The sequence below is a fragment of the Engystomops pustulosus genome, chromosome 7 (assembly GCF_040894005.1).
Source record: "Engystomops pustulosus chromosome 7, aEngPut4.maternal, whole genome shotgun sequence".
In the NCBI taxonomy this organism is placed as follows: domain Eukaryota; kingdom Metazoa; phylum Chordata; class Amphibia; order Anura; family Leptodactylidae; genus Engystomops; species Engystomops pustulosus.
This window is the reverse complement of record NC_092417.1, coordinates 53,739,432-53,752,346: the sequence shown is the minus strand read 5'-3', so window position 1 is coordinate 53,752,346 and position 12,915 is coordinate 53,739,432. Positions and strand designations below refer to the sequence as shown.

Genomic DNA, 12,915 nt, shown 5'->3' with positions numbered 1-12,915 from the left:
AGTAGGACAGTGGTCAAAGTAGCCTAATGCCATTGGAAGGAGCATTAGGCCCAGCTGAGACCGATGCGATGGCCCAGGTTCTTCAGGGTCTGTTCATAAATATCATCTGATATATGTGAATGGGTCCTAACAAATCTTACACATCTACACATGAAAGCAATTATTTCTGCAGCCTTTATTTTAAGTTTTTTTTTTTTTTTTACTTAAATTTGCATTTTTTGCCTTTGCTTTTGAAAATATACAATCATTCTGTAACAATCCCACCAGTGATCTAATAGCCAGTGAAATAAGACAGTAACATGGAGCTTTACTTCCCCTTTAAATCAAACATGACATTAAAACACATACGTTAACAGGACGATGGTTCACATAGAGATGATTGTTAATGAGCAGATGGACAACTAGGAGACATCGTGTATAAGAAGTGCACTATTCGTAATCAAACATTGCATGTAGAAGTCATGCTATGCATCCACCATACATTAAAGGGAACCTGTCATCAGAAATTTACCTATTTAACCATTACCAGTATGTTGTGAAGCACCTCCCAGATCATGTTTCTTACATTGCTCAGTGTGGTGGCATCATTCAGAAAATTAGCTTTGAAGTGAGATGAAAATTGGTTGTATAAAGTCGTGGAGGCGGAAACCTCAGCATTAAAGAAGTCAAGCTCTCCTCAGCTCAGAATGAAGGAGATCTAGTGATGTGTCTGGATGTAGGAAGATCAATTACAGTGAAGAGGGTATTCTGAAGTGAGGAAAGCTTGACTTCAGTGTTAAACTCTCCGCCTCCTTGACTTTATACAACCAAATTAAATGTCACATCAAAGTTGATTTTCTGGAAGATGCCACTGGGCTGGACGATAAAATAGACATGATCTGGAAGGTGTTCAGCTGCATGAGGACATACTGGTAGTGGTTTATTAGGTCAGTTTCTGCTGAATGTTCCCTTTAAAATAAAAATCAGCTACTTATATTTCTATATTGTCCAACTTCAATGAGGTTGTCCACTACGGCAGGTGGAATCCTCACCATCTGGTTGTCCACATTAGAAAATCACTTTACATTTCTAACTTGACAACCAATGACTTACCAGACTTGGAGCGGGGCTGGGTCCCGCTAGCAGCTAGAGATAGAGACTGAGGTTTGACTGGATCGGCAGGCAGCGGATAGTTCACTGTGCTTGGGATTTGGATGTAGGGGCCCACTGCTGCTACCCTCCCTGATGTGGGTAGCGTAGACTGAGGGGATGGTGCACCATTGATGCGATTCAGCTGTAATGTGAAGAAGAAAACATGTCAGACAGATTACTCTGTGAATGTGACTGGAAGGAAATGGAAAAGAACACAATGGTGGTGATTCCACTATCCCATGATAATATGCAGCGTATTAATGAGAGAAGTGGCCTGCTTAATAGTAAATCTTACGGGAATGTTTTCTTTTTGACGTGCCTCAACTTTCTTCTTGTACAGGCGCTCGCGCAGCTCGTTGATCCGCTTGTCCATAATGGCCACCTCCATGTTGCGTTTGTTGAGCAGCTCCTTCTGCTGCTGGAGCTTACTATTTTGCTCCTGGTTGAGACGATTTCTGATCTAGAAGACACAAAATCTGCAATGGTTATGGATGAACTATTTGTTTGAGGCGCCTTTCCCAGCCAAACAATCCAAAACATTTGGTGCTGGTAGCACATAAGCATTTAAGTGGAAACACATCCGCAACTGGGCAATGTCTCTCCCCACAGCCTATGAAATGCGTTGCAATAAGCCTCAAAGTGGCACTATAATTGAATATGTAAGCTGGATTATAGATGGAGTGTTCTCCATCTGTGCAGTCCAACATGACTTGGGCACTCACCTGCAGCTCTTGATAAAGCTTCTTCAGCTCTAGTGCAGCCGGACCTGTCATTTGTCCATAAGCCTGGAAACCATTTAACTTCCCTTTCCGCAGGTCTTCCAGCTGCTGGGTCAGCTGCTCCACCTTCAGCACCGCGGCCTGTAACTCTTGCTGCTTCTCCTGAAACACGTCACTGATGTGCTCAATTTCTGTAGCTGTCATGAAAGGAAAATAATGTAAGTAGGGATCTACTACAACAGATAAAGTCACAGAGGTCTAAGTATTTATACTTCTAGAGCCTCCATTATAAGAGGTCGGGTTGAACTGAATTTGTCTTTAAAGTGCAAGCTTCACAAATCATTTGTTTTTGGAATGGAGGATAAACTTGTCCTGCAGTTTCTTTACTATCCTCCTCAGTTTAGCCTGTCACTGCAGGAGTGGTCTCTGCTGGATGTGCCGATTATCTCTTTTGAGACCGTAAAGCATTTTCAGGAAAACAGATGTATTCTAACTGCTGGAGGGAAGGAGCTGCTGTGATGCATTGTGTATGTGGTTAGCAAGCAGATCTGTGGATGCAGACATGTGATATCTGGATGCACCTCCAGCTGTGTCATATACTCCTCTGCAGCAACCCTCCCCACAGCCTCTGTTCTCTGGACACCCTTTTCACTGCATGGAAGCTGTTAACCATTTTTGCTCACACAGCCTGGACTATACACTTCATGTTATTGTCTAACTGCTGGTTTCTAATACTTATTACATGCTACTCCATTTGAAGAAAACTACCAAGCTAGTCACCATATAGCCTGGTATGTACACACTGTGATGCTCAGTGGATTTACTTGTAGGTATGTCACTGGATATTTGACTACATTTCTTCATGAGAGAACGCAAGGTATCATGGTACATGAGGGCAGCTTATAGCAGACTCAGAATAAGGGCAAAGACAGAAAAAGAAAAAAGTGATGGAGGGATCAGATGTGTTTGTCCCAAGAATGACTGCCTCCTTGGCAGAGTTCACATCTCTGTTATGTCTTCAGTTATTTCCTTCATTTATTGTGTGCCAAAGCCAGAAGTGGTGGAACACACAGAAGAGATGCAATACTTTCCAGTGACCTAACAGAGGTAAAGCATAAAACAAAAAGTCTTTCCCCTGTACTGTGTGTTCCACCACTCCTTGTTTTGGCTGATAACGGAAGGAAAAAACTCAAGACCTAACAGAGAAGTGAACTGGACTTTAGAAAAAAAAACACATACTCCATAGTCTATTTGGTTTAGTACATTTTCTTTCCCTACATCTACAAATTTTTATGAATAATTAACCCATATGTTTTACTTTTTAACAACTTTTTTGATGAGACTTTTGATGTGAAATCTGCATCAAATGACAAGATGCTGGATTTTTTGAAGACCACTTTGGGACAAAACTGCACCTTTGGCGGGTTCACACTGAAGTCTATAAAATACCTCTTGCTTTTCCACAAAGAGTTTGGAAAGTAAAAAAACCCTCTCAAATCCTTGTGAAAGCAGATTGGTGGGTGTGGCATTCAATAGTTTTAGTCAAGAAACTTCCTTTAGTACAGCTCTTAAAAACCTACACAAGTTTCCATTCATGACTTTGCTGTAGTCTACTTGGCCTCTCATGGCCCGGATCTTCTTCAGCTTATTCTCCTGCATTTCCACTCGCTCTTTGAGCTTTTGAAGTTTTTCCGTCTCTGAGATGGTCTGGAGCTGACGCCGCTCTTGTTGCTTAAGATAGCGCAAGCGCTGTTCCTGCCAAGACAATAGAGAAGGTAAACATGGATTCCCAGACATCTGTGTGTCTTCCTTTGCCGGTCATTTCCTGAGACCTGACATTTTCTTCCTGAGAAAACAAAATGGCTCCCTTGTGTCTCCTGAGCTAGAGATAAGTAATGGATGGCTCCTTGGAGATTATACACAAATGTTCAGTGTGATGAGTAGAAGAGAAGAGTGATAGAGATAAGAGAGGGCCAACTATGCCAGAAAACACCATCCGGTACCACTGAAAGGTCATAGAATAATCTATGTCAGTGCTACCGCCGGGGCTTATACGGCACAGTGATTCAGCTCAAAAACACAAAGAAACTCTGACAGAAAAAAGGGTCAACTAAAAGTCGGCTTACATAAAAGAACTAGTCACGCCAGTCCCAGTATACAGGTGTACAAATATAACTGCGCTGTACAGAGGCGATGGTGCCAATAATCACATTCATATAGACATTGCCACATACTACTAATACACGTTTTTATCATCAGCCTGAGAAATATAGAAGTGTATCCCCCTGCAGATGATGTGCCAGCAGTTTGTACAGTCTCCCTTTCCCGGTCTGTAAATTATATTTGTACAGAAAGATCTATATGCTATACAATTGTACACAATTTATACAGTTCACTACCAGTAAATATGGTAATACAGTTAAAGGGAACCTGTCATCAGGAGAACTTTTTCTGTCTCCCCCATGTGTAAACACAGCCAAAGAGTTTTTATAGTAAAACTGGCTTTTTCCAAAAATAAAAACATAAGTTAGATAAAAGTTTACCTTTCTATATGCAGAGCTGTGTCCCAGGTCCCCAGGGAGGGGCCAGTGAGGAGAGGTCTCCCCCCCCCCCCCCCCCCCCCCACTCGTGAAACCGCTCCAATGCGTGCATACATTTCAAATAAGAAAAAGAACTTCCATGCCCCCATATCGCCTATCTCCTCTCCCTGTCACTTCCCTCCTTAAGACGTCATACAAGTCTGCTCCACTCCTCACTAGCCACTCCCAGGGGACTAGGGACACAACTCTGTGACAATATGATTTATAAGGCAGGACCAGGAGACAGTACAATATATACTAATATAATTAATAAGGAGAAGCAGTACTATCCATATTGATAGTATTGTCTCCTGGTCCCTGTTATTATTATTACAGATAGAACCGTCTCTGTGTACCGCCTATAAATCATATTGTTACAGACAGTATCACCTCTGCCTCTCCATGTAAATTCTACTATTCTACATATAGTCCCTGGTCCCTGCCTATAACTCGTGTTCTTACAGACAGCAAAACCTCTCCCTATAAATTCAATTAGTACAGATAGTACTGCCTCCTGCCCACTACACTTAAATCTTGTTAGGCTACAGGCACATTGTGTGCTCACCCAGGCTGGATCCTGGGCGTGCACACGGGTAGGTGCAGAAGAGGGCGAGCTCTTCACCCCTCCATTCTGCATAGAAAGCCATGCAGCTGCAAAATTATCACTTATATGTAGCCAATGCAACAACTACTTTCACCCAAAAAAGATACAAAAACACAACTTTAAATGGCAGTAGTAAATTAAAAAGGGCCTAAGTCGACCCCACAGTCTGTAATCTTATTAAAATTGCTATGAGGGGCAAACAGAAAAAGAATCCGATGCAACCATAATGCTGGATATATTGGTCTTCAGTTAACTTCAGGGGATATTTCAGTCTCTATCTGATCACTCCTAGATACATCTCTCCTTTGCCTCTTTGGTTACAATTTCCATATAAACTGCATTAGAACAGATAGTACTGCCTCCTTGTTTTCACTGAAGCTCAGATTGGTACAGACAGTACTGCCTCCTAATCTCACCCTATATTATAACAGAAAGTAACATCTTCCTGTGTTTTCTTGTAACATATTTGTACAGAATAAGAATTTGCCTGTTTTGAAGGATCCTGAACCAGGCTCAGGTATTAGCAACAATGATCCCGAATAGTCAGATGGTAACATCAGGAGTCACCTTTTATTTGGACTCACTCTCCAGGACGTCCTCATTATAATAAGCCTAGATCATCTAATGAATTTTAATGGCAATATTACATTAGATATGAAACCCTCATGGCATTCTGTAGTTTATTACAATTAACCTACATACCAGCAGGTTCTTTGTATTAAGCTTGCCACAAGAATTCAATTATAGTGTAAATTATTGTTGTGTGTATACAAATTACACGGCTCATTGTACAGACATCAGCAAATTTCACCTCACTTAGTCAATAGTGTCTGATAAATGCAGACGTAAACAGGAGAAAGCAACTTCAGGGATTAAGGGTATGGGATCTGAAAAAGCCTTTTTCTGGTAGATCTTTGGGTTCTGCAAAGTTTAACAGAGAGGGCAAGAAATCTGTTGGTGGAAGAGGGGACCTAGGAGCAGTCCTTGTTTTCCCTGCAGCGCCACCACAGGAGAAATAAAGCATTACACAGCAGCAATTAGACAGAATCAACAGATATATTGGGTCCTCCAGAAAAAGTGATTCTCTTTATTGCTACTCTCTACTCAGGGAATATATGGAAACTTAGAATATGGGTCATTTCTATAGACAAGTTGTTTAGGCACAAGAAAATCCTTTTTCTAGATCAAACAAACTCACTTAATAATCACACAATTCTGGATTTATGGTACTTACCTTCGCCACCAACATCTGTTGCTGGTTATCGATCTGCTGCTGTTGCCGAGAGGCCATATCCTGCAGCTCAGACAGAGTCAGCTCCACTCTTGGGTTGCCCATCTATGTAAAAGGGAAAGAGAACAAAATAAAGTCTTGCTATAGTGAAAGAATTTGCTTATGTACACAAATATCCCAAAAGTATGAAAACAATCCTAAAAACATGTAAAATATCAGATTGAAAGCAAATGTCAAGTTCACAGCAGATTAGGAATTGAAGTAAAAGGTTGTTCTACATAAAATCCTGTACACAGAGTTTATAAAGATGGGATATATTCCAAAAATTCACACACACAATTCTAGCCAAAAACCTTGAGAACATATTTACAAAAAGAAAGAAGGTCCTTTCAATTCTGAACAATCTAATTATAACATAACTTCAAAATAAGAGGCTATAATAATTCAGTATAGTATAAAGAAAAGGATTTCCTTATTAAGATTGAGTTAGGTAGAGAGGAAATCTCTCCAATATCACAAGGAATCTTGTTCCATTTATATCACATTCTCTGTAATATACAGCGAACCCGGGAGGGGGGGGGGGGGGGGGGGAGCAAAGGGTAAAAAATATACTGAATATTAGAATCAGATGAGTGAATGGAAAGTTCTACTAGTTGTGCAACCACAGAGCTACAGGCTGAATGAAAACAGTGAGCCTGTGTTCACAATTCTCTATAGCAATTTTAAGAACATTATAAAAATTTATAATAAAAAAAAATACCGTATATATAAATTATTTTTTTTTTATTCTGTTGAGAAACCACTGTGCATAAGATAGTAATAAGGCAGCAAACAGAGATTTTGCTTACTAGTATTGAATGGGTGCAGGTGCTTCACGTGCCACCACATGCTGACAATGTAACATACTATACATACTATACATAAACTACCATAGAAATAATGGGGGAGGATTTATCATAAATCTCTTAGAGCAGAACTGTTCTAGTTGCCTACAACAATCAATCAGAGCTCAGCTTTCATTTTCCCAAAGCCGTTTATAAAATTAAAGCTGAGCCTTGATTGGTTTCCATGGGCAATTAGACCAATTTTACCTCAGAAACTTGATAAGTCTCACATAATGTTCCTTTTTGGGAAAATTCCTCAGTATAATGGCGTCAACGGAACATGGCTTTAATCTATGAAGAATCTGTGAACATTTGTGTGTTAATATTAAATATTTATATTGTAGAATAAGACCTCCTTACACGCCAAACCACAGAACAGAAAGGTGTGACCAACGGTAGATAAAGTACACAACGACGCACCAAGTAAAGTAAATCATACGAAAAAATGTACTATATTTAACCAGCCATTATTAGAACGTATGGAATGTTGCGCACAATCTAACATTCCTGTGTTTAACCCTGTGGCAGCCATAACTAGTTATAAAACACCTGACATTCTTCATGTTCTTATCCCGGGAGAGGATTTTTTTAATCCTCCCCGGATGTGAAGGGGTTACAGATGAGAGCGCAAATCCTGAAGCACAATTAGTATAAGCGCCAGCAGGAAATCCTCTTAATTCATTCAGCATTACAGAAGCTGAAACAATGCGCAGCCACCCACTCTAGGCCTGAAGGAAAGTGGCAGAAATACAGTGACAGTATAATGGGAATAAAGTGAGGGTACAACCTGGAGCTTTATGTGCTGCGCTTTCCTCCTCACCCACATCGTGACATTTAAAGGGTAAAGCTCGGGGCGGCTCGTGGAGGACGCTGCAGGGTCTGGCAGAGGGACTGCAGGCGTTCAGGCAGGTGAGGAGTGCACCCGTGAGTGACAGGCGACCAGTACGTGCCTAGGAGCGGCTCTCTCCTCAATGAAAGATCATCTCCGCTTAAAAGGAGGACAAACAATCCTGTGTATAATCCTACACATTCCCACAGCTTAATACCAGGGCCTGAACATCAGATCCTCCCTTTCCAAAGCCACACAAAACAAAATAACAAGCAGAAAGCTTAGACAGCCAATGTGCGTGCCATACACACAGGAGAGTAAAACAACACGACAATATTACACAGGTTCCAACAAAAAAATACAAAGATTCACACAACAGAAGGAAAAAGTAAATATAAAAAACGATCTTCAAAATTAAAAGGGATTGTCTGGGGCAGGAACATTATTTCAAAAATAAACTCAGAACTTGTTAAAAAACATTTTGATAAGTATCCAATGACAAATGTAGATTCTGGCCATGGTGGGCCACCCTGCCAGTGGTGATATGTGATAACAGGTGACAGAGTAAGCGCCTAAAAGGTGAATTGATAAGATAGGAGCAGCTTTTCCCTTATGTTTTTACCAATTCCAGGTTTGTCCACAATGGAGATGCCTTAACATTTACAAGTCCCTGGGTACATGTACACCAGCAAACCTCCATCGATAATTGAAAGGTGTATTATGGTAAATCCAAGCTACCATCTATCTATGTTGGGCTACCTACAGCACCATTCTACGCAATGGATCTATAGACTGTCAACACTTTGTTGGAATCAGAAGCTGGACCAGGGCAAGTCCACTTTTTTTTTTTTAATAATATTCCTTACACTTACCCCAACCCATGTGGAATTTTCTAGAATGGAGCAGGCTGGTTTTTAAAAATAAAGAAGCACAATTTTCCAAATCCCTCATTAAGTGGCAGTCGGCGCCTTCTATGACCTCATCGGGGGGAGTCTACCGCCGCAGTGAGAGATGGGAGCCTATTGAAGGCTTCAATAGCGGTTACAAACACAGAAGCAGTATATCTACAATATACAGGCAGTCCCCGGGTTACGTACAAGATAGGGTCCGGAGATTTGTTCTTAAGTTGAATTTGTATGCAAGTCGAAACTGTATATTTTATAATTGTAGATCCAGACAAAAAAATTTTTTTTGCCCCAGTGAAAATTGGAGTTTAAACATTTTTTGCTGTAATGGGACCAAGGATTATCAATAAAGCTTCATTACAGACACCTTACAGCTGATTATTTCAATCTGGGACTATAGTAAAGCATTCAGAGAGCATTACCAAAGGTCAGCGGGGTCTGTCTGTAACTATGGGTTGTCTGTAAGTCGGGTGTCCTTAAGTAGGGGACCGCCTGTACTGCAAAACAGTTGTAATGCAGTATATTGTTTAAGTAATCAGATTGCCCCAGGGTTTAAGTCCTCAAAAAATAAAAATTCAAATCACCCCCTTTTTTCATATAACACATATATAATAAATAAATTAATAAACATATTAGGTATCAACGATCTATGTCCGATCTATTAAAATATAAAAACAATTTATATTAAAAAAAAAAAAAAAAAAAGGGAATTGAAAAATCTTACAGTTTTCAAAATGGTATCAATGAAAACGCAAACAATGACACCTTACACAGCTCCGTACACAGAAGTACAATACAATCATACTGATCCAAATAATAGAAGCGTGGTGTCATCTTGACCGCACATTGAAAGCCATACAAATAAAGCCCATCAGAATTTTTTTTTTTGCTAATTCCACCATCTTTGGAATTTTTTGTGTGCACCCAATGGTCGGACTTTGAAAGCATGCTTGTATACCATTTGGCTATAGGTCATTAATCTTGGAGTAACCGGTCTCACAACATCCAACTTCACAGTATATTATAAAGGAAGCAATCAATGTACAGTTTGTGCGTGTAAAATCTCAGGATACAATCATCGGAATAGGAAAAGTGGGATCTTCTCAGAAGCCTAGCGTGTAAACCCAGACCTCCGGCATAATGGAAAATAAGGACACACCCTTCATTCAGCCTTTTATGGGGTCATCAGAAGACCACAGAAACAGGGAGTCACATGGCTGAATCATCTATTAACCAGTTCTATCCCAGCAGCACTCACAGTTTATACAACATTTGTTTCAGATTTACAGTCTTGAAGTTATTTTACATCTATTTATGTTTTACAAATTCCTCCTCTTAGATTGTAAGCTCTTGCAAGCAGGGCCCATCACTCCCATTTCTTCACATGATTAGGTTTTTAACCTGTAATATCTTATTTGTGCTATGGGATATGATGGAACCATATAAAGATTAATATCTTTATTCTCAATTCTAAATATCTTAAATTATAAAGAATTTTAAAAAAAACACAGCAAATTGTTTTACAATACATTGTATACAGCTCTAATGCTGACCTGTGCGCCGCTATGGCGACAGACTACAAGAAACTACTGTGAGCACTGAACCTATAATCACGTCCCCTAGTCCTAGATTTCTTTCAATAACATACATTTGGAGAGAGATGGAAGCCATTATGACAGCAGAAGCAGACTTTACAGGGTTTTACTTGTAGTCTGTTACTATGGAGACACATAGCTTCTCAAGGAGAACTATAGACAAAATACTTTCGCATATTAGTCTAAATCCTGTACTCCTGCTCCAGAATCCATGAATTACACACTTGTGGGTAGTGCGTTTCTCCTTCTACAATATCAGTTACTATATCCCCATCACCACCATAGTTTTTGGGGTATTTTTTTTTTTTTACACATTTTTCTTTAGATTTTTTTCTATGCACAGTATGAATCCATCAGACATTTACAGAGTTAAGCTCAGTGTATGTGTTGGCTTTGGTCTTCTGTACAAGTTCACCTCCAGAAGCTATGGGTGTGTATTTGTGTGGGTGGGTGAGTGTATAGCGTTCCATCTCTTTGTCGGCAGAACTCCCAGGATTGTTGGAAAATTTCAACTACAACATAATATTTATTAAAGCCATTCCAGTAAAGTGGGTAGTGCCACCTCCTACCGACAGCCCTCCCTAACCCTAAGCATTGCTTCCATCTGGAGATCGACATGAAGCCTGAAGGATGGGCTGCAGAACACAACTCCTACCGAGAGAAGTCACTTCTCCAAATATAAAAATTTCTAAGCAATAGCCCACAGAAAAATAAAGGGTAAATCTCAGCACTGGTTTTAAAAGACTTAATACCTTTTTGATTCAGTAGCCATCATCGTCGTAGGGCAACATAAATATCTTCTCTAGAAGGTCCTAAAAAAAGACTCTGTCACATACAGAATGGATGTTTACACGGGAAGGTCCATCAGTCAGTCATTCTGTGGGCCTCTGCTGTTTACACAAGGAGTAATATGCTGAATATGACATTCTTCCGCTGCTGACTAAGAGTTAAAAGCTTATTAGCAACCCATGGTAGTGTGAGGGAGGTCAGGAGAAGAATGACCCAGAAGCCTGGAGAGGAGATCTCATCACATAGGAGGCACGTGTGCAGGGATTTTTGGATTGTCTGCTTTCGGAAACTGATTCCAACTTCACGGGTTACTCTGAATCATTGGGTCATTCGGTTATTCATACAGGCAGGATATATATATTTTATGTTATCTACAGCCATACAGTTATGGCAGTACACCAGCTCCATTACAGATATAATCTATTGGATGAAAATAACCATCTCATTAATGGAGGGCGAAGAAAATCACTTAAAGAAGTTATAGGAGATTAGAAGACGTGCTCAGGGGAACCTCATCTTGAAAGGGGCAAAGCTGCATTACCATACTCCTATCTGCGGGCAAGACTGGCATTGTTTCTTGAAGAAGTGTTTTCCCAAAAGTTGGCGTTTCCTACAAAAACATAACTACTTTTTGCTGTCCATTGGTATCGAGGACGACCCAGGAGACTTGCAAGCTCCAAAAGTGTTGTGGTCTATCTTTTCAATATAACCGCAATTTCAGTATTAGAAGACCTTCCAATTTTGTCAGCGCGCCCCCATATAGCAATATGACTGACCCAAAAAATCCTCTCGGAAACCATATGAATAACTAGTTGCTTCTGTTTACTTATATAATGTAGTCAGCTACAATAAAGATGATTTTAAGCCCTGGGCTTTATAAGAAGTTATTTAAAGATGAAAAGTATTTGCTTGGCAGACAAGAAATTATGGGTTGTGTTCTAGTGTTTTCACCCCCTGCCAGGAAGAAGCCTTAGACAGAGGAAGATATCAAAGGAGGACATTAACACAATGGTATTACTCGCTTCAACAGGGCTGCTAAGTGTATAGGAACATATAAAGAAGATGCAACAAGTGCTGGTCAGCAATGTCAGTACAGTAGAGGACCTCAACACGGGCAAATAGAAAAGCCTTCCCTCCCATCATCCCTTCCCATATAGCTTCATTTTGCACCATAGGTTAAATAAAAGGGCAGAGGATGGTATACATCACATGAGTGTTATACATCCAAAGATCATGAAGCTCAAGAGAGTCTTCAGTTTCAACATAAAAGCAGCTAATCTGCAGTTTTCTATATTTTTCTGTATACTGTTAATAAGACTCATATGACACGTTATCATCTCCAGCCAGTGGTAAGGGAAACCAGGGCTTTACTATTGGCTTCCTTATATTGTTACAGTGTCCATCAATGTATTGCAGTTTGTTTCTTGGGAATAAGAACAAAGAGATAAGATGGTACAACATGAGCTTTAAGCTCTCCCTATATGTCACTTTTACACACAGATAGAAGGCAAAAGCAACAGAACAATTGTTCTGCCTGATCTGTGTCTGACCGCAAAGACAAACGCTCATTTTTAAGTAAAATGAAAACATTTCATAAGAAAGAACTGAAAATATACCTGCAGCTCTTACACAAGATAGAAGAATGTCAT

The 12,915-nt window shown here is 40.0% G+C and overlaps 1 protein-coding gene across 9 annotated transcripts in view; it reads right to left on the bottom strand.

Moving 5' to 3' along the window:
- PPP1R13B (protein phosphatase 1 regulatory subunit 13B) overlaps positions 1-12,915 on the bottom strand; it is a 56,849-nt gene that overhangs the window by 12,769 nt on the left and 31,165 nt on the right. For 5 of the 9 annotated variants that reach the window (XM_072115922.1, XM_072115919.1, XM_072115923.1 and 2 more), the window contains 5 exons: positions 6,268-6,369; positions 3,431-3,605; positions 1,854-2,047; positions 1,427-1,591; positions 1,093-1,273 (listed from right to left, as the gene is read on the bottom strand). In XM_072115922.1, coding sequence (XP_071972023.1) covers positions 1,093-1,273; positions 1,427-1,591; positions 1,854-2,047; positions 3,431-3,605; positions 6,268-6,369 — 817 coding nt within the window. Of the gene's footprint in view, positions 1-1,092; positions 1,274-1,426; positions 1,592-1,853; positions 2,048-3,430; positions 3,606-6,267; positions 6,370-7,935; positions 8,066-11,229; positions 11,384-12,915 lie in introns of those variants that run through there. The other 4 variants (XM_072115921.1, XM_072115924.1, XM_072115928.1 and 1 more) reach the window with 3 other exon arrangements.